This window comes from Labeo rohita, chromosome 7 (genome assembly GCF_022985175.1).
Source record: "Labeo rohita strain BAU-BD-2019 chromosome 7, IGBB_LRoh.1.0, whole genome shotgun sequence".
Taxonomy (NCBI): domain Eukaryota; kingdom Metazoa; phylum Chordata; class Actinopteri; order Cypriniformes; family Cyprinidae; genus Labeo; species Labeo rohita.
Window position 1 is genome coordinate 52,788,716 of NC_066875.1, and position 26,471 is coordinate 52,815,186.

Below are 26,471 nucleotides of genomic sequence, written 5' to 3' on the forward strand. Positions count from 1 at the left end.
TTTTGCTATTTTATTCATTCTGTTTTCCACTCACCTCTACGGTATTCTCTACTCAAAGTCACCAAATGTGTTACTATATTCATGTTTTCTTATGCTATAACTAAGGTGTTTATTTACAGTTTTTCTCGATTGCTAACACTCAATGCACCATTTTCTCACAACTATAAATACAATCTCAACATACACAACACATTTTTACAAACCTCAAACTGTCATGTCAAAATCAAATATTTTAGTCAGTAACATTCTTGTCAGAATCAAACAATATAATACAATATACTCTCAATTACTGTCCAGTGAAAACTATGTATATAAATTCTGCATCCTCTGCACCAAATTTCATTAAGGTGTACAGTAATATAGCAGTTTCTTGGTCTTCTGGCAAAAGACTTTCTCTATGTTCCCTAGACAGTAATTGGTTACAAATCAATTTGGCAATTATGAGTTTGGCGGTGTACAAACATGTGCTACAAAATGTACTGTACATAGAACAAAAAATTATTGTGTACTGTAGTTATGCTGTATGTGTAAGTAGATGCTCTAAGTATGGCAAAAAACAAAACTTCTTCAAATACCTTCTTTTGTCTGTTTCTCCAGAGTTCCCTCCTCACAATCTAAAACGAGAAAATTTCAATTGAAGGGTTACAGTTTTTTCAACTGCTTACACACATTTTCAAAACTTTGCCTCTATTTTTCAAAACTTCACACACAAATCCAAGAACTGCACACACAAAATGCAAAATGCCTCACATCTCTTGCAGAATGAAGCACTGCATTCAAAATATCACAAACACGTCTCAAAAGCAAACATTTCTCATACGTTGCAAACACCTTTGCCTTCATTTTATATTTTTGGATCTATCATATACACACAGTGATTTAAAACATAAAGCTCTTCTTTCATGAGCTCCTGTGTACATTTCTGTACAGGACTGAAAGTAATTGGCAGAAAGATGTTGAAAAATGTACAGTAAACAAGAAAGCAAGTTTGAAGCCAAACAATTATTTATTCATTTATTTCAGTTATAATATATGTTAAAATCTCATTTATTCCTGTGATTTCAAAGATGAATTTTTAGCATCATTACTCCAGTCACATGATCCTTCAGAAATCATTTTAATGATCTGATTTGTTGCTCCAAAAACATTTATTGTTATTATTATGATGTTGAAAACAGCCAAGTAGAATTTTTTCAGGCTTTGATGAATAGAGAGTTGAGAAGAACAGCATTTATCTGAAACATAAATCTTTTGTAACATTATAAATGTCTTTGCCATCGCTTTTGATCAATTTAAAGCATCTTTGCTGAATAAAAGTATTAATTTATATAATTTCTGTCCCTGGAAAAAAAAAATACTGACTCCAAGCCTTTGAATGGCATAGTGTATAATGTTACAAAAGCTTTTTATTTCAGATAAATGCTGATTTTTATATCTTTCGATTCATCAAAGAATCCTAATAAAAAATGTACTCAACTGTTAGATTTTTGTGTGTTACATAGAGAATTGTGTGTTGTGTTTTGTTTTTAGTGTTTTATGAAATTGAAAACTGAGTCAAAGGCCGAGAATTAGCGTGTGGTTTTTCAGATTTGGTATGAGGTTCAGATTTCAGAAATCGTGTAACAAGTAAAGATTTTGTGTGTTGAAAGCAGTTGAAAAAAAAACGTAATTATTAATCCGCTTCACAAATACTCCAGACTTTGTGTAATTAAATGTAAATGTATGTAAAAGCACAGTTCATTGTCAATCCAGTAACTTGTTTCAGTTTTTGGTTTGTCTGACACAAGCATCACACTTCTCGTAATGTTTATCCATTTTGTGCTTATGTGCAAAATCATCACATTTTATCTTAGAAAATTTAAACCTTTTAAATTGGTATCATGGTATTTATATAGTAGATGGTCACCAAATGAGTGATTTTTAGGTTTTTCACAAAGTAATTTAATTCGAATTAAATGCTAATCTGACTCAATTTTATTATGACATCGATTTTGGGTTGAAATGCTAATTGGTCCATTTCTAATTATTATTGCTCTGACACCTTGATTATTCTAAATAACTTTTTATATTTCGCTCAATAATTAAGAATCGTGTCGCGTACATCAGCAGTTTACTTGGACCTCCCAGTCACAAACTCGTCGGTCTGATCATTAGTCAGAGGTTATGACTAGTACAATGAAGAGTATGCCACCTATGCTTGCTAGTACCCCAACAGGACTTTTGCCTAGCCTCACAGTTAATGCAAATGCTTAACAACTTCACTAAAGTCAAGCAGTCAGAAACCTACAATCCCACCTCATGCACCATCTAGCCTGAGATCTAGTATGTACTTAACCCTGGAAGCAGACTTGTTACTGTAAACAAAACCTTGCAACACTTGCCCCGCCTCAGTGGTCTTCTGATTCTTTAACTTGACACGCTGTTTTAAAAACATAGGTTTCATGTGCGAAACGCTGCAAAATATGTGAGACGCAAGCGCAATGCTCACATACATCCATCTAGCACATTTACTGACATTTTCGTTTATTTTGGATTTTTTTGGCCTACACTCTGACAGCATATAAGTGATGAAACTCTTAAAGCACTTGAACCCGGTAATTGCTGCTTGTTAGGGATGTCACAATACTCAATGTAATATCGAACCGTTCAGTACGACCTCCACAGTTCAATATGTGCTTGTGAATTGTGGTTTTTCGGTTTTGCACTTATATAACTTCCTTGTTTTATTTCTCTCGGAATTTGCTGTATGTGTGCCACGATTTTTACGTGCTGAAATGAGAAAACACTTCCCCGCTTATATTTGGATAAGCAACACATGAGAGCATCTTCCATTCTAATGACATGCAATGATAAGCCTTTCTAAACCTCAACAAAAGAGTTATAAAAACAAAAGTTATAAAAAACATTATGACTTGTTTTTAATTCACAACATCAGTCCAGTGTTTGAAATAACTTCCTTATTTGATCTTATGTGAATTCTTATCACAGAATGAGGCAGACAATAAATTCTATACTCATATTCTATGTATGTCGATTAGCAATGGCTTATGAAAATATACGAGATGGCTTGAAGAACACAGATAAAACCATATATTATTGCAGACGAGGGTTTATTGTCCTTACATTTCGTCATTCAAAACGTTTGACGTTACATCTTGTTTTTATTCAGTTACAGCAATAGTGATGCTTTTATCCATATTAGAGAAGCTGGAACGGAACGTCATTAGCGCATATCTGGATTTTCAGTATGAATGAAACCCATTCTATTTTGCGTAAAAATCGAAAAAATAATAACTCTCTCAAAAGAAAAGTTAAGCAGAGATGTACTAAACCACGCTTTTTCCAGTGTACGGAGGTTTACGGAAGTATTTTGTTAATTTGTTGCAAAAAAAACCCACACTAAAGTGGCAAGATATCAGAACCCAACCGAACCGAAAACCGTGGTTAAAAACCGAATTATGTATTGAACCGTGGACTAACTGTATTGTTGCATCCCTACTGCTTGTAGCTATGTTTTTATATTTGGTGTCATTTTGACTTTAATTAGATCGTACAGACTGAGAGTGATCAAGAAGCACTGCAAGAGAGATGGACAGGATGGAACAAACAATGGATATATATGGATGTACTGTACTGTATAACTGAGATGATGTCGTACCTGTTTTTTTATTTAGATCCTCTGTATTTGTTTCTAAAATGAAAAACAAATAGTTTCAGGTTTTAGAGAAACTACAGCTGTAATTGTGAGCATCCACAGATATTATGTACTGGAAATGCATTTCTCATAAAACTTGCTTCACACTATGTGAATGCAAGATTTCTCAAAAAAAAAGTGCAAGAGTTAATTTGATGTTTAGTAGGTCACTTCAGCAGCTGCAGTTCTAAAAGTATTGCAGAGATGAGCTTCTTCAAATACCTTCTTTTTTCAGTTTCACCAAGGTTTCCTCCTCACAAACTAAAATGAGAGAAAATTTCATTTGGAGGGTTTAATTACCGATCTGTTAGGGTTAGGTCTAAATCCATTTACACTTACATTTAATCATTTAGCAGATGCTTTTATCCAAAGTGACTTACAATAGAAGCAAATTCATATGTTGTTAAAATGTATGTGTAGTTTACTTACTTTCTTTAGCTGGTTTCTTCCCTGAAAAAAAAACAACAACACATAAGCATAAAATACCAACATAAAAATGGTCTGAAGATAAAATCATTTCACTTTGTTTAAACTAGAATATACCTGTTATTTTATCTCTGTTTTTGTAGAGGATCAGCCCAACCAAACCCAGGACAGCAAAAATAGAAAAGGTGAGAAAAAGAGCCTTCCATGGACCTGATGAATCTGAGAAACAGAAACCAGATGAATAGAAACACATTCAAAATATATAAATCAATTACAGTGATAAGGTAAAAAAACATCTGTAAACATGTCAAATTATTAAAATGCTGTTCACAACCCATTTTTCTTCAGGAGTGATGTATGTGATTTGGTTAGATTTTATTGACTGGAAGGTTGAAAAGTAAGAGAGAATAATGACATCAAAGAAAACTGTGTCATTTTCAGAGCAGAATAAAAATATTTATAGATAATTTGCATAAAATGTAACTTAAAGATGGAATCAACCTTCAAGTAAGGTCACAGGGGTAAAAAAGTAATTTAGTCATTTTGTTTGGGCTCTCTACAAATTTCCATGTTCTCTAACCTGAAGGCATGATGCCCTGTATATTCAGTCTTCCTTCTTTTATCTTTCCAGTTCTAAGAGAAAGTGAACATGAGACCAGTTGAGCGTCTAAGCGAGAGACGGCCGTCCAGCTGTGGACAGAGAACATCCCGTCTGCTCCACGACTGTGAGATGATCCTCCAGGATGGAGAACCTTTCCATCACCTGACGTCCATGTGACGCTGGGCTTTGGATGCCAGCCGCTGGACCTGCAGCTGATGTTCACACGCCCATCATCTAGAAGCTCTGGAAACAACACAGGAGCGGATCCTAAAGCTGATGAGAGGAGGGAGAGGCAGATGTTTTCCAACACAAAAACTACAAACAGTAAATATGTTGTCTAACACATTAATTATGTTCTGAATTTAGAATCTCCAGGGTCTTGAAACAGTTCATCATGTACAGTATAACAGCCGCATTGGATTAGGATCCAACGGGACCCAACACGAATCTTTTACCTTTGCTGCTTTATCAATTAACTTCTATTAACTAAATCAAAATTAGTTCATAGATTCAGGTAGGTTTCTTGAAGCATCTTGGAGACATTGCCACAGTTCTTCTTGATTTAGTCTGCCTCAGTTTGTTCTGTTTTTTAATTTTGTTCCAGACAGACTGGATGATGGTGATGAGATCAGATTTGTGTGGAGAACTGGCTGTTGTCAGACAAAAATCTCACCCGATTATTACAATTAATGGCTAAATGAATGTTTGGAAATGTAAACTGATATTTCCTACTGACACACTACAGCAAAAGATAGAAACAACTGACTTTAAACCATTTTTTTGTAGGTGAAAATACCAGTGGCCTAAGACATTTGCACAGTACTGTGTATATAATGTATGTTAAGGCTGTCACAATATCAGATTTTTTGCTACACAATATTGCATACAAAAAAAAATCATAATGATATATCATAATTTATTGGGGGGGGTAATGCTATCAGTCAAATTCATTGTTATTTTCTTTGTGTTTTATAATTCCTTTTTGCCCAGATCCGTTTTAAACATTTGTAGATTTTTTAAATTTTATTTTATTTTATTTTATTTTAATTGGCTATCCATAAAACAAGAAAAACAAGCCAGGGCTGCAAGAACACATTACTAGAACACATTATACAGACACTTCATATTTTATGGAATTTGATGATTTGTTTATTGCATTTAATAAACTTTCAATAAAACATTGCATTTCACTTTAAAAGCTGTTTGTTGAGTTTTGTTGCATTTACACAGTTTTGACCAGCAGGTGTCATCATCGACGGTTTCCATGGGTTTGGAAACCGTGAATCAGTTTGAGAAGCCAATTCAATTCAGTTCAGTTCAAAGCTTAGCAAAGGTTTGAATCTCCTATCACTGGTATAGCGTCAAAATACAACAATAACGGAGTATAACAACATATATTTACTCCATGCTCCCATTATGATGTCAAGTGGCTTCTTATCACAGAAAGAGGCTATATTGATTAGCACTGCATTATAAATGTACATTTTCCATATGAAAATAGCCAAGATGGCTTGATGAACACAGATAAACCATATATTGTTTTAATCATGTTAATTGTTTTCACGTTTCATCAGTCAGAACATTTCTTTCTGGATGTTATTCAGTTACAGCAATAGCTGGATGCCTCTCTCCATATAAGGGATTTCCTGGGAAGTCATTGGTTTTACTAAATGGAACACTTCATGTGCACTTACAGTCTTACGAACTTACAAATTTAATGTTAAGGTTGAACTATTTCTTTAATGAGGTGTAGATGCTTGCTTACCTGTGATTTTGAGAATCACCTCTTCACTGCCATATGAGCTTTCTCCACTAACATAACAGCGATATGAACCATCATCCTGAAATGTGAGTTCCTCCAGCCGTAGAGAGACGTCTCCATCCTTTAGTCCACCAGACTGACCTGACCGCGGAGACAAAGAGGTTCGGTTCCTGTACAGTTCCTCCTGGATGTCCTGGATCTTCCCATCATTATAGTGGAGAACAGGGTTTTTGAACTGATCCTGACGGTACCAGCGGATCTCCAGAGCTTCAGCGTTCTCAGGAGGATTGATCCAGCAGGGCAGAATCACTGTGGATCCCACATGAGCCACTACAGGATCACCAGGAACCACTACACTGAATGACACTGACACACACAGAAAATTAATTATTAATTTACCATATACGGTGCAGTCCCATTTACCACTGTTTTATTAGGAATCCACATGATCGAAAATGCTATGTGAGGATGAAGATTTTGAAACATGTACAAGTTTGTCATGCAGAATCTGTGGATAATAAATAATAGTTCTTGGCTCATATAAACTGTAATTTAGTGGGATAGTTTTGTTGTTGTTGTTGTTGTTGTTGTTTTTAAGAAGCAGTCTGCTTATATTTTGAAGTAGTGGTCAAGTGAAGAGTAGTAGAGATAGTGTAAAGTTTAGTGTCACATTACCCTAACATTAGTGCATCTATATGTAATGTAGTGCCACACATCCAATAGAAAATGATCACATCTATGAATTACTCAGAGGCCATAAAACAAAATGAAGTCCAAATGTGTTTGTGGTGTTCTCACCTGAAGTCTCTATGAGGAGATTCACCAGTAAAGTGATAATAATCGACAACATCCCTGTGAAAATACAGACAGACTCAAATAAAACAAACTGTGAGGGAGATTCCAGAATAGGGTAGATGGGGAAGTGTTGTAACACTCTCAGTCTGACAGGTCAGAAAAGAGCTTTGGTACACTCCCATCACAGTTGTGAACTTACAGTAGAAGTGGCATGTGACTGTGAGCAACAATGTAAATTTTAAGACCATTTTAAGATTAATCATTAACAATCATTGTGTTGAAGATACAAGTGTTTGACTTGCATAACTTAAAGTAACTGTTTCTAGTTTAATTTGATACTTTACAATCATGCTAACTTCAAGCCCACATGCTAAAACACATTTGTCCATATTTCAATGCTCAGGGAAAGCGCTTTCAACTCGTTTTTTTAGTATCTCGCAAGAGACTATAAAACATTCAAGCTACGTGATTTAACTGATTTTTACGTAGAAATGGCAACAGTCACCGCATTACAGTTTTCTACAATCGGTAAGACACATTCTCAATATTTTTTTCAAAACCCTTCACACAGCGAGCACAACATCAGTCTATGTGGAATAAACTGTGGATCAATTATCATTGCTTTGGCACGAAATGCATTCATTGACAACATCTGTCAAATTACATGAATTCTTTCTTCACTTAGACACAAACACCACCAAAACTAAATTTACAATACAAGCCAAGTCAAAACCGTTCAAAACTTAGCACAGTAAAAAAAAAAAAAAAAAATTAATGAGACCTAAATTTGCAACATTTCTACAGTAATATCATATAGAAAAATATTCTGAATGTAACAAATCAAATACTATCAAAGCAGTTGCATGTAGCTGAACATCTTCACAAGTGTTAGTCTTTCACTTTCATCCTTGAGAAAGGAGAAGAGCAATCACTTTGTACTGTAATGTAAACATGAAAAATATACTGCTGTGAATTATAAAGAGTAGAGAGTATCATTCTTGTTTTGTAAAGAAATTTTACAGAAAAAAACATTGTATACTGCTACTTATTAGTGTTTTTTAGGGTGTTGTGTGTGTGAGTGATAAAGTGTGTTAGAGTTAGACCTTTGCCAGAGTTATGAAAAAATGACTTGATTTGAGGCATTAATGAAGTGTTTTGGTAGTTTTAGCATTCTGATTGTGAAATAAACTGCTGTGTCAAGCTGCAAGATGGTTAGAAGAACTGGGTGAAGAGTGATTTTAGTATTGAGAAATCCTAGCGATTTGTAAAAAAAAAAAAAAAAAAAAAAAAAAAAAAAAAAAACCCTAAAAGAAACGAGCATTCATGTTTTCATAACTGCTGACCAAAACCAAAAAACAAAAGTAAAATGAAGTCATCTTCGAAAGCAAAGAGTCCATTCATCCAATCACATCCTCTGTTAAGGCAATCATGCTTAGAGGTTTTTGTGTATGTGTTTCCAGTTTATGTGCATATCATCTTATTGGATAAAAACACAAAAAGTTTTTTTAATTATTTTTTTTTTTTTTAATGAATGAATGAATTAATTAAAGAATTTATGTGCATCTTGGCATTTGCATCCAGCATTCCAAAATTCACATTAAAATGGATATCAAACACATCTAGACAGAATCTTTATGTGACAGGCATACAGTAGAAACACACACACACTCAAACAACCACACACAGCAGTTGTTTTATTCCGAATATCAGGTCCTTAAAAGAAATACAATAAAATGATTTTCGACACCTTAAACAGAGCTTGAATAGAGCTAGTTAAGCGTTATAATGAACATGAACACAGTCTTGGTCATTCTAAGCAAATCATGAGAATGCATGCATGAATATACTGAAAAGCTTATTTCTGTCAGATACAGTTGGTTTATGCAATGTTAATACCGTGTCCTAACTACAGGCGACAAGACAAGATTCCAGCGACAAGCAATTTGGGTGTCCACACCACACGCGACGCGACAGTTATCACAGCCAGGGCAGAAGGGCAGAAGTGGCACTGCACTCCCGACGAAATGGGCAAGTTTATGATCGAATTCATTAGATCATAAACTTGATCATAAAGATTTAAATATTAAACCTTTTCAGCATTATTAAATGTACATACTGAGTGACTGATACTGTTTTTTGTTATGGAATACACTTGTTGGTTCGCATAGAGATCACAGTTTTAAAGTACACTATTTATTTTCAAGATCTGAGGTAGACTTTTTGTTGTTGCTTTCAGTATGGCTATAAAGGTCACACAAAATATTCAAACTCACATTAGACACATTCAACTTTGAATAAAGCACAAAATCTGTACCGAGATTATCACAGTCATTGGTTTTTATGTTGTTGTTCCAGCGCGACGTTGCGAAAATAAAAACCGTGTCTAAAATAGAAATTTCACGTGTCGCCGTCGCGGCTAGTTAGGACAAAAACTTAAGGAAAAGATACCTATTATCGCGTGTCGAGGCGTCGCGTCGCGTGTAGTTAGGACACGGTGTAAGAGTAGTGCTGACCCACATTTAAGATGTTTTTTGTGCATGAATGAAATCGTATTTGCAATGCAGAAAGACACTTCTTAATGTGTTAGAAGTTTTATGCACATCCCTTCATGTCAGAGCTTCAGTGCACAGAGCTCTTGGTTTAGAGTTTCTATGAGTGGATACAGTTTATCACAGTTTGAGACATCTGACACAAACAACCACTGAGTTACTGATCCTCAAACAAAAAGTAGTTCCCCCTAAATGATATGAGAGACACGATCGATCATAGTCATTTTTTCAAAAACAAACTCACCGAGACAAAGACTCCTCCGTTAAATCACAGTGATCAAATGTAAACGCTCCAATAGACGCAAGTCAGTAAAGAATCCAAGCGTGTTCCTGATTTTCATGTTAGGCTACTTTCATTTTCTAAATGGTCAGATGTTTCCTCAGTAACATCAGATGTGTGATTCTGTTAAATGTGATTTTGTGTAATGATATTTGCGCTGTGTGTGTGTGTGTGTGTTAGGAGGCGCCTGTTTTGAATACAATGGAAAGTCCACACAGATCACATCACCTCGACCAGTGATATGAGAATTTGTCCATTTCCCTAGAAGAAAACAACATCACATGATGGTGGGAAATTTTACATATGAGTTAACACTTTATTAAAAAGTTAACCGATTATTGTTATTGTTGTTGTTGTTGTTATTATTATTATTATTATTATTATTATTAATAGAAGTGTTATAGCTTGGGCTTCACAGTTTGAAATGAAAATATGGTTCATTTGAACTAGCAAAAGACCAAAATTATTATATAATTATACATATTAAGGAAAATAATTAATATAACTTGTATTTTAAATCATGTTTGTGAAGGTGCTAGAATGTTTTTCATTAAAATATTGAACTCATTTATGTTGATCTCAACGCTCTGTCTCTTATTCTTATTCCATCTACTGGTTCATATGATGTCAAAGTAGTTTGTTTACAACCCGTTAATGTTTTTGTCCTAATCAGCCATAATTATTATAAGTTAGAGCATCATGTGATTTATTTATTTATTTATTTTTTATTTGTCACTTAGGTCTATTTTTATATTGAACCATACCACATCCTTCCTGGTTAGAAAACAGTGTTGCATGAAACAGAAACTTCAGTCTTCAGTTAGTAAGTTTGACACGTTTGCATTTTGTCTTGCTGACAGCATCAAATCCGCCCAGTCAGCTGATGACTCCAGAAACCTCTCGCTCTCGTGACCAAAAAGAGGAAAAGCAAGAAATCAAGCAAGGACGTGATGAAGAAGGTGTAGTCCAACCTGCTGAACAATGTCTTTGGACAGGAATCTCACACTCCATCTCAAGTGTCAGTCATTCATCTGCTCTTGTATCAAGATGATCAAATATTTCAGTCAAAAATATATTTTCTCCTGTAAAAATTAACCTTTGGCCTCAGATGACACACACTGAAAATACACAGACTATTCCCCTGCTTAGCAAACTTTAGTAAGATCAATTCAAAACTATGTTGCAATACCTCTTTTTGACAATCAGGAATACAGTAAACACAAATGAAAGTGTGCATACAGTAAAATACAACAGTGAGCATTAAGAAGTTTTTTTTTTTTTTCATTACGCAACTGTAAAGTGAGCTTACAGTAGATGAAAAGCATTTAAAATGTTTGGTATGTACACAGAAAAATAAATAAATAAATGTAAAGCCGACCTGCATTGACAATGACTATATTTACAGTACTATGGCAATTTCTTGTTCCCCTCTGATAAAAGACTTTATCTAGCAGGCAGTCACCTCCCAGTTCTGCAAAAATACAGTGCATGCAAATCAAGTTGCCAACTGCAAGTTGGATGGTTTTACTGTACATAGTACACTTAATGTACTGTATACTGCAATTATACTGTATATTTAAAGTTTAACAACCCTGTAGATTGCAGTACAGAGTCTATGACGAATTTCAGTTGCTGTGTATTTTATTTTATTTTATTTTGTATTTTTTCCTAAATGCAGAAATGATAGAACAGTGAAATGGCTCTCATCCAGTTGAACATGTTTTTTTCTAGTTTCTGTCATGGTCATTTAGTCATGTAAACGTTCATGATCACATTAGGGGATCTCAACTGTGGAAAAAAAAGGCAACAATTATTAATCATATTTGCACTTACACAGCTCTCTAGGATACTTGTTTCTGATTGTACATTTTATCTTAAATGTCAGTCTTGTCTGAATTCCAAATAACAAAATAATAAACTGTAATAAGCAAAAGCTAGATTAAAAATATATATGTCTTAGCTGAGTTTTAAAAGAGTCATGAGTCTGAGCTCCCGTAAATTCAGGAGGAATAGAACTTTTAGCCAATCAGATTTCATCTTATCAATTGACCAATCATAATCATGTGATTGCGTGCCTACCTGTGTGTTACGTCATCGCCTTTCGACCACAGGTCAAGTCATGGTTGAGCGGAGGTGTGTGAAGTTCAGTGGTTCATTTTTGTGTGTTTATTGAACTTAAAGAAGTTGAAGATCATTAAAGCGATACGGACTGGATCCGGGTGGCTACAGTGACTTTGGAATATGTTATGGGAAGTGTTCTTGGTTCAAAAATCATAGCAATAGAATTAGAAAGAATTATGTTTTGACTGTTGAAAGATGTTTAATATAAATAAACAATTATGAAAATATGTTTTTGGATATTTTTCATTTGGATAGTATTATTTAATGAGATAGGAAAGAACATCACAGCAGTATTTGTACTCTGTCAGGTCACGTCCACCACACATTCAAATGATGATGGTAATATATGTAATGATGTGCATACACAAAGTTGCAGACTGTCAGGCATTCACCACAGCCACCTTCATCTGCCACACCTCCGGTGGCACCACCCACTCGATCGACCACTGAATCTGACTCTCCTTCCTTTGATGCTGTTTCGATGTGGCGTGGCTCTCCTACTGGACTTTTGGACTTCAGTTAAGAACCTCTTTCACTGTTTGATGCTTTGCCTTTTAAATAAGACTTTATTTAATAAATTGTTGAATTGGATTGCCACTCATCTCTCGTCTCCTCCATCCCCTTGTGTGTGCGTGAGTGACACAGACATCCTGTACCAACCTCAACCATTCCTTCTTACAGTAATGACGACAGACAGTATCGGGTGTCTATTGGCTGCATTTGGGCTGAAAGACTTTTTTTTTTGACATGTTTAAAAAAAATAATGCAAGTATGAACACATACAGCATGTGTGTTAATACACGTGTTTTAAAAGTTGAATTTCTTTGCATTTGACACAGAATCTTAAAAATATTTGCTCACATGTAAGACGATGCTGAAAATATGAGCACAGTGATTAAAGATCAGTTTACTCATGTTGAAATAGATATTTTAGAAATTGTGATTTGTAACCATTTTTTCCTCACTCTTGTTTAGATGATGAATGAAGTTCATGTTACTACTACTCCAGAACAGATCAAAAATGTCAACACACAAAACGATGGACACACAAAAACTAAAGATAAATTGATGTTAAAACTTTTAACCAGATTTTACCTGTTAGTTTCTCTCTATTTGATTATGCCTAATGCTTGCCCTTGATTTAATACACACACCTCTTGGCTTGAACTGGGTGCCAGCTTACTTCGCATTCTTTATTTTCTCCCCAGACTCCTTTTTGATACCCCCAGGCACCCTCTAGTGATGCGAACAATTTACAACCACAGTAATCCTAATACACAACGTTGAGGGGATTGAGTCAGAATTAGAAATTTCATCGCATGTGATGTGTATTACTTTTTTTTCCCCATTTTTTTCCCATTATATTGACTGTAAAAAAACAAACAAAAAAAGAGGAAAAAACCTGCAGTATGTGATATTTAGATCAATAGTACGACAATGTTGACTGATGATGAGCACAACAGACACCCAAATAGAAGTTGCTTATTAACATAGTGAAATCAAGGTTTGTATTTTGCATTTATTATAAATTATTATTTTTATAAATACAAACGTTATGATTTAAAGATCTTCAGAGCTTGAAATCAAAATAAAAAATAACAAAACAAAATTTGTGACTTTGGCATAGTATGTTAATTTAGCTATTTACATATGTATTGTGCCATATTTATGTTGATAATCACACACTCTGATTATCTCTTATTGAATGATTATCTCTTACAGAATGGCACAGAAAACATATAGAGCACCACCTACAGACAGGTAAGGAAACATCTGCATTGATGACCAAAAAAACTCCCAATAATAATCAGTTGCTTTCACTTAGTTTTTTCTTATATCATATTCTTGGTTTTAAAGTCTTATATCAGAATAAGTCCTCCACAAGATGGCGTCTGATGATGTGACCAAGAAGAAGAAAAGCAAGAAATCAAATGAGGACGCCATGAAGAATGTGAACATCGGCCTGCTGAACAGCATCTTTGTACAGGTATCTCACACTCAGTCACTTCTGCTGTTGTGTTTGGAGTCTGTATTGAGATTGCTGGTCTGGTGTGTCAAGTTGAGTCATGTTCCTCACTCAAAACTATAACTTTAAAACAGTTAGATCATATTGAAACAGTCACAGACCCCATTATGGAAAAGAATTCAGTGTTTGAGAAAGACCCTTTATTTTATGCTAAAGACTGTAAAACAATGAACCTCCTCATCTGTGTAGACACAAGATGAATGTGCACCATTACATTTACATTCACATTTTTTCCGTTACATTTTTCCACCGTTTAGAATGAAAAGTAAATACATGATGTTAAGCAGCCTACGCTGATTTTCCCACATGCACATATGCATGTTCAGTACATAAGAGTATCTAATGACCCATAAATCAGGGAAGATTAGAATGTGCAGCAGTTGATTTGATCTTGTACTGTATCACTTAATTAGAAACAACACAATTAAATTGTCGTCTGTTCCATAAAGACTGGTGAACAGACATTAAGAAGAGTTTTAAAGTACAAAATATTGAAAATTGAAATGTGTTTAAAAAAAAAAAAAAAAAACTAAACTTGCATTTTTAGAACACTATAACATCAGTTAATCAATGATTCTCCAGCAGGGATGAGGAATAATGGTCCTGCACTCTTAAAAATAAAAATTCTTAATTGGCATCAACAGTTTCATGAGGAAACTTTAACATCCATGTAATTTTCCCATTGAACAAAAGCATCTTTATAGTGGAAAAAGGTTCTTTATATTTTTTTTAAATGTTCTTCACTCTGAACTGAAATGTTTTTTGGGGAACCAGTAATAGTTCTTCTATGGGATCACTGTGAAAACACAATTTTGGAAACTTAGCTCCATCCCCAATCAAACACACCTGCCTGTAATTTTCTAGTAATCCTAAAGATTTTTGTTAGATTCTTTAAGTGTGTTTGATTGGGATTAGAGCAAAACTCAGCAGGACAGTGAACCGGACCAGTGTTGTCCATCCCTGTTCTACACACACTTGAGGTCTTTACGATAACTTGAACATTTTGCCCAAATACCAGAAATATGTCATGCAAACCGATGAAGATTTTGGACATAGGTCTTTCTTTACATCCAGTTTAAACACTGCAGTGGTCAGTCAGCCATCTGAGCTGTTATTACTCAGTAAAGGTTGACTGGACTCTTCAGCTGATTCTACAGGTTTTGGGCAATCCAGAATTCTAAGCATGCTCTCATCACCCACACCAGGATTAAACAGAGGAACGACTGATCCAGAGAATGTGGTGCTGATGGTCAGGAGATGTTTACTCTCTTTGATGTTGTAAAATGACAGCTGACCCTCATCATAATCTAACAGAACTCCCAGTCGTTCAGGTCTCGGTGTCAGTGAGAATGTGACTGATTGGTCAGTGTTGGTGTGAAAACCATTAGGACCGTCTGAACACAAGAACCAGTAACCACTTGATGGAGTTAAAGCAGATCTGTCTCTTGAAGTAAAAGTTCCCTCCTTCACCACACCAATTAACCAGTAGTTTTTAGGAGGGGTATTTTTTTGTGCCAGCTCTACCTCCCAATAGTGACGACCAGAGGTGAATCTTTGGGCTCCAAATGCGCATAATTCATATGGAAATCCCTCTCCAGTGTGTTTATATTCTGGACCGCCCCTCATGATTTTCCGGTTCTCAGAAACCGTCAGATCTGGATGTAAACGCTCACGGTCAATAGTGATCTCAACTGTGAGGAAAACATACATAAAGCAGTTAGTAATGCTCATGAATGTGCAATGGTATTTACACATATATTATGAAATATATTCTTATATAAATTAAATGATGAAAGATGTATGAGATGATGCCTTACCTGCATGTTTCCTCAGTTCTTCTATATTTACGTATCCTACAACTGAAATATAAAAGATATAATTTGTGAGTGAACTACAGCTATATATGAGAACATCTACAGTATCAATATACAACAAATGAGTTTGTTATTGAAAGTAAATAATGTTAATAACAGTATTAATAATTGCCTGACTGTGGGAGTGTCACACAGAGGCTCTTTATTCTGATAAAATAACTTATTATTATGACTTAGAATAACTTAGAATTATGATATATGATATGGTAAATTGTAAAAATACAAAACAGAAGCATTTTCACTGATGCTTTCAGATCTCTGGATGTCACTGTATGAAATGACTGGTTTATAAATATTTGGCTATAACTGCTGTGAAATGAAAATGCTGGTTTATGTTTAACATGTGTGGATACTTTAGGCTATTTCCTCACATCTAGCACATTCCACTCAGACTCAGCAAACCTGTCATATTGATGTTATTGTCTGCTATAACATAAATAGACATTTATGTAATCATTAGTAAATCATTTCAGCAGTTACAGTTATTATAAAATAAAGCAAACAACAAAAGTCTTCAAATACCTTCTTTCTTCAGTTTCTCCATAATTTCTTTCCCACAAACTAAAATGAGAGTAAAATTTCAGTGCAAACTTTATCAGTCTGGTTCACAAATACAAACTCTGAAAACCACATTAAATTACATTTTAACCCTCTCAGGCATTGACTACCATAAAACACACACTTCTTTAGCTAAGAAAAGTCTTCTCAGAAGCAGGCATTTTCTCCCAGTAATGCTGTCAGAGTTGATGTTACTTACTTTCTTTAGCTGGTTTCTTCCCTGCAGAACAGATCACAAATATCAACACATGAGATGTATGAAACAAAAACCAAATCTTTAAAATTTCAACCATATTGTACCTGTCAGTTTGTTTCTGTATTTGTAGAGAATCAGCCCAACCAAACCCAGAAGAGCACAGATGAGAAAGGTGAGGAAAAGAGCCTTCCATGGACCTGATGAATCTGACTGATCTGAGACAGAACTCCTCTCTGAAATGAAATATGTAAATCATAATAAAATATACAGCAAAATATAGAAATGATAAAAATAAAGCTAGACAAAACAACTACAAAAGCAACAATGAATGTCAGCATGAAATGCCAGTCGCATTAGTGCTCATGTTCAGTTCATGTATGTTCACACCAAGCTTGGCAATGGCATCATGATTTTCCTAAAATAATAACAAAAACCTACTGGACGACAAAGACTTGAGAATATACAGTACTGACTATGATATGATTGACTGTTATGACTGTTATTGGATTTGATAAACACCAGTGGAAAGAAAATTATATGAGATTGGAGCACCATGAGGGAGAGTCATTTCTACAGGAGAATTATTCCTTTAATGAGGTGCAGATTAATGAAAACACACTGAATTGTAGTTTTTGACTCACCAGTGATTTTGAGATCTATTACTTTGCTGTCATATGAATTTTCTCCACTCACTTCACAGTGAAATGAACCTTCATCCTGAAATGTGAGTTTCTCCAGCCGTAGAGAGACGTCTCCATCCTTCAGTCCACCAGACTGATCTGACCGCGGAGTCAAAGCGGTTTGATTCCTGAAACATTCATGGATGTCCTGGATCTTCCCATCTTTATAGTGGAGAACAGGGTTGTTGAACTGATTCTTTCGGTACCAGCGGATCTCCAGAGCTTCAGCGTTCTCAGGAGGATTGATCCAGCAGGGCAGAATCACTGTGGATCCCACATGAGCCACTACAGGATCACCAGGAACCACTACAGTGAACGACACTGACACACACAGGGAATAAATATACTATGAATTAATTAAATGTTAAATATGCATTAGTTACTGAATAATGTATATTTTTATTTAATATATTTCAGATGTGGTCACATTTACTGTTACTCAGCTTTCAGCTTGCTTTGTGAACAAAATCCAGTCATTCTAATGGGAAAATTGAAAATTCCAAAATTTCTTAAAGAGGCTTAAAGATTTCCCACTCAGACTGTGGAATTCATGGATTTGCAGCACGGATGAACAGAATGCTTAAGTAACTGCACTGTAAAAAACAATCTGTTGGGTCAACTTAAAATAATTTGTAACCTGGCTGCCCTAAAATTTGAAGTTCAGTCAACTCAAAAAAAGTTTATTCAACTTGAAATATTAAATTATACTAAGCGGCAACTTAGATATTTGAGTTGAATCAACTTAAAATTTTAAGGCAGCTGGGTTACTTACCCATCTGTTAAGTTTAGCAAACACAAATATCTAAGTTGTTACTTACTACAACTTAACATTTCAAGTTGAATAAACTTATTTTAGTTGACTGAATTTTAAGGCAGCAGGGTAAAAAATTATTTTAAGTTGACTCAACAAATTGTGTTTTTATTTTTTACAGTGTGTGCTTCATACACTGCTTCACTATTGACTATTAAAATCTTTCTGCAAAATGTAACTAATGTGTGAGACTTCATATTCATTACATCTATAGGGGTAAAAAATCAACAAGGCAGGCTGCAATTCTCACTTTAAATGTCTCTGAACAACTGGTCATTGATCTCTACTGTAAAATAAATGTATATAAATGTACAGTTGGCATTCTGGCTTTTACAGTGTGTTTGCTGGTAGAGACATAGAAATCTGCTTGTTATTGTATGACCTTGTGGAGAGTGAATCACCTTAAATCACCTTCCATAGGCAGATCCTATATATAACCCAGTGCCATAATATCTAACAGAAAGTGTTCACATATATGAATTATTCGATGTGTTTAAACATTTGCTGAACTCATCAGGCCTGTGTGGAATATTTAAGCCTTAAAACTGAATGAAATCCAAACGTGTCTGTGTTCTTACCAGAAGTCTCTATGAGGAGATTCAGCAGTAAAGCGACAATAATCGACAACATGCCTGTGAAATATATGCAGACTCAATAAAACAAACACTGAAAGATATTATTACCAAAATAAATGATACAGAGATATAATCGATCAGACTGTTCTTCAATGAGGAAAACAAACTCACCGACTCGTCCGTTGAATCACATTAATCTGATTTTAGATGAATTTGAGCGGTTATAGACGCGTTCAACACAATAATGGAGAACAAACGATAAAATAAACGAAAACAGGTAGAATCCAAACGTGCTCCTGATTTTCCTCCTGTTTTACTTTCGTTTTCTAACAATGAAGCTTCTAATGATCCCCAATAAAACCGACGTCACCAGATTGATATTCTGTCATATTCTGTTAGATGTGATTTTGTGTAATAATATTTGAGATGTGAACATGCATATGTGTGTGTGTGTTCTGTTGTGAGGCGATGGAAAATAACGGAAAATCCACACAGATCTCGCCACATGGACACGTGACGAGGATTTGTCAATTTTTCTCCTGTTAGATCCACTGAAGTAAAAAAAATATATATTAAAGGGAAAAGCATAAAATATGACTGTTTCTGCGTCTGATGATTGAACAGAGTTTGAAATGAAAATATGGTTCGTTTTATTAAGCAAATGATAAGTGACATTAAGGAAATGCTTGTTGAGTTTCATAGTAGGCTATTTGATTCAATGAACTATTTACAAATGTATTGTGCCACATTTATGTTGAAATTCACAACTCTCTACAGAATGGCACAGCCAGCAGAGAGACCAGCAGTCAGGTCAGGGAACGTTCAGTCCATCGATAAAGAAGAAATAACATCAGTTTCTGCTTTGAATTTCTGCAAACTGTGATGTTAGAGCAGTTTGGTCACTATCCTTTAATGTTTTTGTCATAGGCAGCCACGATCATGAACATCACAACATTTCTCTGTTAATTTCTTGGTCTCTTATAGGTATATTTTGAAACATTTTGCATCAGTCTCGATTAGGGCACAGTGTTACATGCAACAGAAATTTTCATCTTCAGTTAACAAGTTTATCACATGTTTGCATTTTGTTTTTCTGACAGCATCAAATCCAATCAACTGATGGCTTTGCCCCAAATCAGCAGCTGGTGATGTGACAAAATAGAAGAAAAGCAAGAAAACAAATGAGGACACCTTAAAGAAGGTGCACACCAACCTGCTGAACGGCATCTTTGAACAAGTATCCTCCATCTCAGTGTCAGTCCTCCATCTCAAGTGTCAGTCATTTCTGCTGTTGTGTTTGGAGACTGTATTGAGAATGCTGGTCTGGTGTGTGTCAGGTTGAGTTCTGTTCCTCACTTAAAACTGATAAAACTTCAAAACAGATCATATTAAAACAGCCCCAGTCCCCATTATGGAAAAGAGTTCAGTGCTTGAGAAAGACACGTTTTTATGTGTCTAAAAAACAATTGAAAATGAAAACAAAGACTGTAAAACAATTCACCTTATCATCTCTGTAGACAGAAGATAAATGTGCACCTTTACGTGTATATTTGCATTTATTCCACCGTTTAGAATGAAAAGTAAATACATGATGTTAAGCAGGCTACACTGTACCTGATTTTCCCACGTGCACATAAACACATACATAGTTCAGTACATAAGAGATTCTAATGACCCATAAATATATGATCAGATTAGAATTTGATCTTGTTGTGTGATACTGTATCACCTAATTAGAAGCACCACAATCTATCATACATCTGATGATTGATGACCAGACATTCAGAAGCTTACTTTAAAATGCAAAGTAATGAAAATTAAAATGTGTAAAAGCTCAGCAAGAAAGAAGGGGAAAAAAAACTACTTCCATTTTTACAACACTATAACATCAGGTAATCAAAGATTCTCCAGCAAGGATGAGCAACAATGGTCCTGCACTCTTAAAAATAAAGTTTGTTTATTAGCATTGATGTTTTAGTGAAAAACCTTTAACACTTGTGTGTCAGTTTAACAAAGTTACACATAGGTTTAGACGACAAAAAAAAAGTCCATGTCAAAAAACTCTCATAAAAATATGAAGCTTGGGAGTACAGACTTAAGTTCTTATTTTAAGTTTTTAAGGTCTTATTTTAAAGAAGACCCTTGAACAATTATTGGGGGAAGAAAATGAACCCCAAAAAGTTATAGACGTTTGAACACAATATGGAACACAACATGAACTTTTAGTAAGATTTTGTTTGGGTGCAGTACCAAACTTTTCCCATTAGGTTCCAGCAAAGCTCCGCTGGTGTTGCTTTATATGCCAAACTTTGAAAAAAAAAATGGCACCAAAAAAATTGCACCAATTTTTGTACAAATTTTAATTTTAAAGCCTTGCCAACAGAATGAAAGTCTGTTAACAAATATTATCATTTATCATTTTATAGTTAAATGGTCCTGGGATTAAAAATAGCATTTTTAATGGTTTTCAATGAGGACATGTCCAAAATGTGCTGAGAGGAACTATTTTTTGTACCTAGAGTAAAATAGATTTATTAAAGGAAATGAGGGTGAAATATTACAATTCTAATAAAAATACACACCTGAGCCAAAAATTATGCAGTTAGCATGAACACAGGCAAAAAAAAATGTCTATAAGGTTGCACAAGGGTTAACATCCATGGAATCTTTTCATTGGACAAAGCATCTTTATAGTGGAAAAAGGTTCTTTATATTTTTTTAAATGTTCTTCACTCTGAACTGAAATGTTATTTGGGGCAACAGTAATAGTTCTTCTATGGCATCACTGTGAAAACACCCTTTTGGAAGCTTTATTTTTAGGAGTGTGCAGAGTTTCGCTCCATTCCCAATCAAACACACCTGCATGTTATTTTCTAGTAATCCTGAAGACATTGTTTGAAATCTTCAGGTGTGTTTGACTTAGAGCTAAACTCCGCAGGACAGTGAACCTCCAGTACAGAGATGTCCATTCCTGTTCTACACACACTTGAAGTCTTTACGACGATTTGAACAGTTTGACCAAATAACAGAAATATGTTATGTAAACAGACTGGGAATCAAACCTATGACCTTGAGACTGAAGATTAGTGTTTTTGTGGACATTAGGCACGTTAGTCAGGCATCTGAGCTGTAAAAACTCAAAAGGTTACTTGACTCTACAAATATTGGGCAATCCAGAATTGAAAGTGCACTATGATCACCAACACCAGGATTGAACAGAGGAACGACTGATCCAGAGAATGTGGTTTTCATGGTCAGGAGATGTTTACTCTCTTTCACGTTGTAAAATGACAACTGACCCTCATCATAATCTAACAGAACTCCCAGTCGTTCAGGTCTCGGTGTCAGTGACAATGTAAGTGATTGGTCAGTGTTGGTGTGAAAACCATTAGGACCGTCTGAACACAAGAACCAGTAACCGTTTGATGGAGTTAAAGCAGATCTGTCTCTTAGAGTAAAATTTCCATCTTTCACCACACCAATTAACCAGTAGTTTTTAGGAGGTGAATTTTCTTGTGCCAGTTCTACCTCCCAATAGTGACGACCAGAGGTGAATCTTTGGGCTCCAAACGCACATAATTGATATGGAAATCCCTCTCCAGTGTGATTATACCCTGGACCGTCCCTCACCATTTTACAGTCTTCAGAAACCGTCAGATCTGGATGTGAATCCTCACGGTCAATAGTGATCTCAACTGTGAGGAAAAAATACATCAGTACAATTATTAATCCTCATGTATCTGAGATTTACACACAGACCTATATGCAGCTGTGTATGTATAACTGAGATCATCATACCTGCATGTCTCCTCAGTTCTTCTATATTTATGTCTCTCACAACTAAAATGAAAAACAAATCATTTGAAAATACAGAAAATTCCTTCACATTAGTACAGTACATTTTGCCCTATTTTATGGATTTTTTTTTGAAAAGTGCAGAAATGAGGAAAAAAAAGAATAAATTCTTCTTCCAGAAACACTGTGTGTCAGCATCTGATTCATGGTTGTGTTTAGATGTTGAATGAGTTCATGTTACTTACTTTCATCTGCTGGTTTCCTTCCTGCAAAACAGTTTAAAAATATCAAAACATGAGATGCATAAAACAAACAAACAAACACAGCAAATAAAATCTTTCAACTAGATTGTACCTGTCAGTTTCTGTCTATATTTGTAGAGAATAAACCCAACCAAACCCAGAAGAGCACAGATAAGAATGGAGAGGAAAAGAGCTTTCCATGGACCTGATGAATCTGGTGGATCTGAGAAAGAAATTCCAAATTATTTTAAACTCAACCCAAGATATATAATAAAATATATAGCAAAATATTGAATATAAATAATTAAGGTTAAAAAACAAAACAAAAAAAAAGTCAGCATGAAATGGCATTCACATTAGTGCTCCTGTTGATGTATGTTCACATTCACAACAGGCTTTGCATCATGATGTTAATGTTTTCCTAAAATGTCAGTTTGATGTCAGTTTGTACTTTACACTGGATGACAAAGACTTGAGAATATATTGGACTAGACTGTTATGATACTTGGGGTTTTATTTTGTCTTGCAGCTTTACAGCCTATAACTAAATCCCATAAACCCCAGTGTATGAGCCATCTTTTGGTTGTTGTGATCACACCCGTATGAGGGGGCATAATGTATTCATGCTCTCAAGTTAACTCATAAGTGGTTGGACTGGAATGGATGGTTCTTTGTTTTTGTTGTTTGCTTTTTATTTGATGAAAAGAAATTGACAATAAATGGATCGCAATATTCAGATCAGCATTATCAATCTGTTAAAGAAACAAACATGTCAGATCCAAGGATCAAACTGTTACGAATCTGGTCGGTGTCCTGCGGTCCGCTCACCGCTAGATGTCGCTCTCACCCTGTCACTACACACAGGCTGTTGCATTGCACCCCGGACTACTACTCCCATCACCCATCGCGCTGATTGCGTCGACTCCTGTGGCCAATCAGGCGCGCTATAAAAGCCCCGGTCTTTCCCCATGCTAGCCACGGAGTATTGTTGTTGTTGTTGTTGTTGTTGTTGTTGTGGTTAGCATTTTTATCGTTCCTAGTTCGCTTGTCTCCTAGTTACCTTGTTCCCTAGTTCCCCTGTGTTTTGTTCCCTCACCTGGCCATCTCGTTTCGTCTGTCTCTCCGCCTGCCCATTGGACTATTGCTCGTTTCTCGGATTTATCCCTACGCCTTGCCTTTGATATACCTGTTTGCTGTTGTTTTGACCCTGCCTGTTTGACTATGTATCTGTCTCATCCCTTCAATAAAAGCTCGCAGATGGATCCACTCGCCTCTCGCCTTTCACTCAACGTTACAGAATACTCCGTCGAAACAGGATCCAGCAGCTTCACCCCCGGACAATCGACAGATATGGACACCGACAGGATTCTTTTCCGGATTAAACAAGGACCACGCACACTCGAGCAACACATCCGTGAGTTTTTGGCCATTTCAAACCATTCCACCCTCCTGGACTGTATCATAATTGAAATATTCTGCGATGGCATAAATGATCCTTTAAAAACGAGACTGAGACGCGAGGGTCCGCGCTCATCCCTGGCTGACTTTTTGGACTTTGCTCTGTTGTCTGTGGGCTCGCCATTTACTGTGGGCGTCGCGGATGAGGAGCGCGACGCCACGGAACCGCTGACCGCCTGGCTCGCTCGTGAAATGGCGGCCACGCTGGAGCGCGCTCAAGCAATGGCGATGGCTACGGATAGCGCTCATCTAATGGCAGCGACAGCTGTTCCCGTTCACAAGATGGCGGCCGCGCCGGGGCGCGTTCATACCATGGCGGCGACGGCGGAGCCAGTTCACAAAATGGCGGCGAAATTGGAGCTCCGTCACGTCACAGCTGCTATATCAGAGCCATATAAAGTCACAGCTGCATTTCCTGAGTCAAGTCAAGTTGCAGCTGCGTTTCCTGAGTCAAGTTTCAGAGTCAAGTCAAGCTGCAGCTGCGTTTCCTGAGTCAAGTCAAGTTTTCAAGTCAAGCCAAGTTGCAGCTGCGTTTCCTGAGTCAAGTCAAGTTTCCGAGTCCAGTCAAGTTGCAGCTGTGTTTCCTGAGTCAAGTAAAGTCACAGCTGCCACTCCAGAGTCAAGCAAGATTACAGCTGATGTTCCAGTGTCAAACCAAGCTACAGCTGCTGTTCCTGTGTCAAGTCAAGCTGGAGCTGTGTTTCCTGCGTCAAGTCAAGTCAGAGCTGCTCTTCCTAAGGCAAGTCAAGTTAAAGCTGTGTTTCCTGTGTCAAGTCAAGTCAGAACTGTTGTTCCTGTGTCAAGTCAAATTACAGCTGTTGCTCTTGTCTCAAGTCAAGTTACAGCCGTCTTTCCTGAGCCAAGTACTGTCAAGATGGCCGCCACGCCAGAACCACTGCACAAGATGGCCGCTACACCAGAGCCACTGCACAAGATGGCCGCCACGCCAGAACCACTGCACAAGATGGCCGCCATTCCAGAACCCGTGGTCAGCACTCGGACGCCACCTATGGTCATGATGGCCCACGTGCTGGACTCACCCCTAATGGCGGTATGGGCAGCTAAAATGACGCTTCATCACGTCACGGCTGCTACCCCTGAGTCGAGTCAAGTTGCAGCTGTTGTTCCAGGGTCAAGTCAAGCGTCAGTGTCAAGTCAAGCTACGGCTGTTGTTCTAGTGTCAAGTCAAGTTCCAGCTGTGTCTCCCAGGCCAAGCCAAGCTAAAGCCGCTCTTCCAAGGTCAAGTCAAGTTAAAGCTGTGTCTCCTGAGTCAAGTCAAGCTACGGCTGTTGTTCCAGAGTCAGGTCAAGCTACAGCTGTAGCTTCCAAGTCCAGTCAAGCTTCCAAGTCCAGTCAAGCCTCCAAGTCCAGTCAAACTTCCAAGTCCAGCAACGTCAAAGCTGTCGTTTCTGCGACAAGCAACGTCAAGGCTGTCGTTCCTGAGTCAAAGCAAAGTCACAGCCGTGATTCCTGAGTCAAGCAAAGTCACAGCCGTGGTTCCTGAGCCAAGCAAGTTCATAGCCGTAGTTCCTGAGTCAAGCAAGGTCACCGCCGTGGTTCCCGAGTCAAGCACGGTCAAAGCTGTCATTCCTGAGCAAAGTCAAGTGAGAACCGTCGTTCCTGAGCCAAGTCAAGTCTCTGCTGGTCTTCACGTGTCAGATCAAGTCACTTCTGATCTCCATGAGTCAAGTCAGGTCACTGCCGAGCTTCGCAGGCCAAGTCAAGTCACCACTGATCTTCCCGTGTCAGGTCAAGTCATCACTGGTCCTCATAAGCCAAGTCAAGTCACTACAGATCCCCATGAACCAAGTCAAGTCACCACTGATCCTCATAAGCCAGGTCAAGTCACAGCTGGCCTCCATGAGCAAAGTCAGTTCACTACTGGTCTTCATAAGCCAGGTCAAGCCACAGCAGGTCTCCGTGAGCCAAGTCAGGCCCCAACCAATCTCCACGAACCAAGTCAAGCCACAGCTGATCTTCATGAGCCGAGTGAAGTTATTTCTGCTGTTCCAAAGTCAAGTCACATCC

General features: G+C 36.7%; 1 protein-coding gene, 2 long non-coding RNA genes and 1 pseudogene across 3 annotated transcripts in view; 2 read left to right on the forward strand and 2 right to left on the reverse strand.

Moving 5' to 3' along the window:
• The window catches only part of LOC127168040 (uncharacterized), a 16,036-nt gene extending 11,149 nt beyond the window's left edge, over positions 1 to 4,887 (forward strand). Inside the window, exons 3-4 of the long non-coding RNA XR_007828058.1 lie at positions 4,264 to 4,305; positions 4,752 to 4,887. This is a non-coding gene — a long non-coding RNA (uncharacterized LOC127168040). The remainder of the gene's footprint in view (positions 1 to 4,263; positions 4,306 to 4,751) is intronic.
• Positions 1 to 10,335, reverse strand: part of LOC127168033 (butyrophilin-like protein 8) — a 14,333-nt pseudogene extending 3,998 nt beyond the window's left edge.
• On the forward strand, positions 7,498 to 11,476 carry LOC127168041 (uncharacterized). The gene is made up of 3 exons (XR_007828059.1): positions 7,498 to 7,806; positions 10,288 to 10,394; positions 10,968 to 11,476. It is a non-coding gene; the product is annotated as an uncharacterized LOC127168041 (long non-coding RNA).
• Positions 11,477 to 13,850: 2,374 nt separating this feature from the next.
• Positions 13,851 to 19,397, reverse strand: LOC127168039 (butyrophilin-like protein 8). Its single transcript, XM_051114536.1, has 8 exons — positions 19,120 to 19,397; positions 18,952 to 19,005; positions 17,524 to 17,883; positions 16,987 to 17,115; positions 16,886 to 16,906; positions 16,651 to 16,689; positions 16,072 to 16,113; positions 13,851 to 15,945 (listed from the first exon to the last, which is right to left on the reverse strand). Exons 2-8 carry the CDS (start codon positions 19,001 to 19,003, stop codon positions 15,350 to 15,352), a joined length of 1,239 nt encoding a protein of 412 aa, XP_050970493.1. The 5' UTR covers positions 19,004 to 19,005; positions 19,120 to 19,397; the 3' UTR covers positions 13,851 to 15,349.
• Positions 19,398 to 26,471: the final 7,074 nt, after the last annotated feature.

What these genes read in the sequence shown, in the direction of transcription:
- LOC127168039 (XM_051114536.1), bottom strand. Translation starts at nt 19,003, where the DNA reads ATGTTGTCGATTATTGTCGCTTTACTGCTGAATCTCCTCATAGAGACT. An exon ending in AATAGATCTCAAAATCACTG is followed by an intron (nt 17,116 to 17,523) that starts GTGAGTCAAAAA and finishes ATTTCATTTCAG; the next exon opens with AGAGGAGTTCTGTCTCAGAT. An exon ending in AGAACTGAGGAAACATGCAG is followed by an intron (nt 15,946 to 16,071) that starts GTAAGGCATCAT and finishes TTTTCCTCACAG; the next exon opens with TTGAGATCACTATTGACCGT.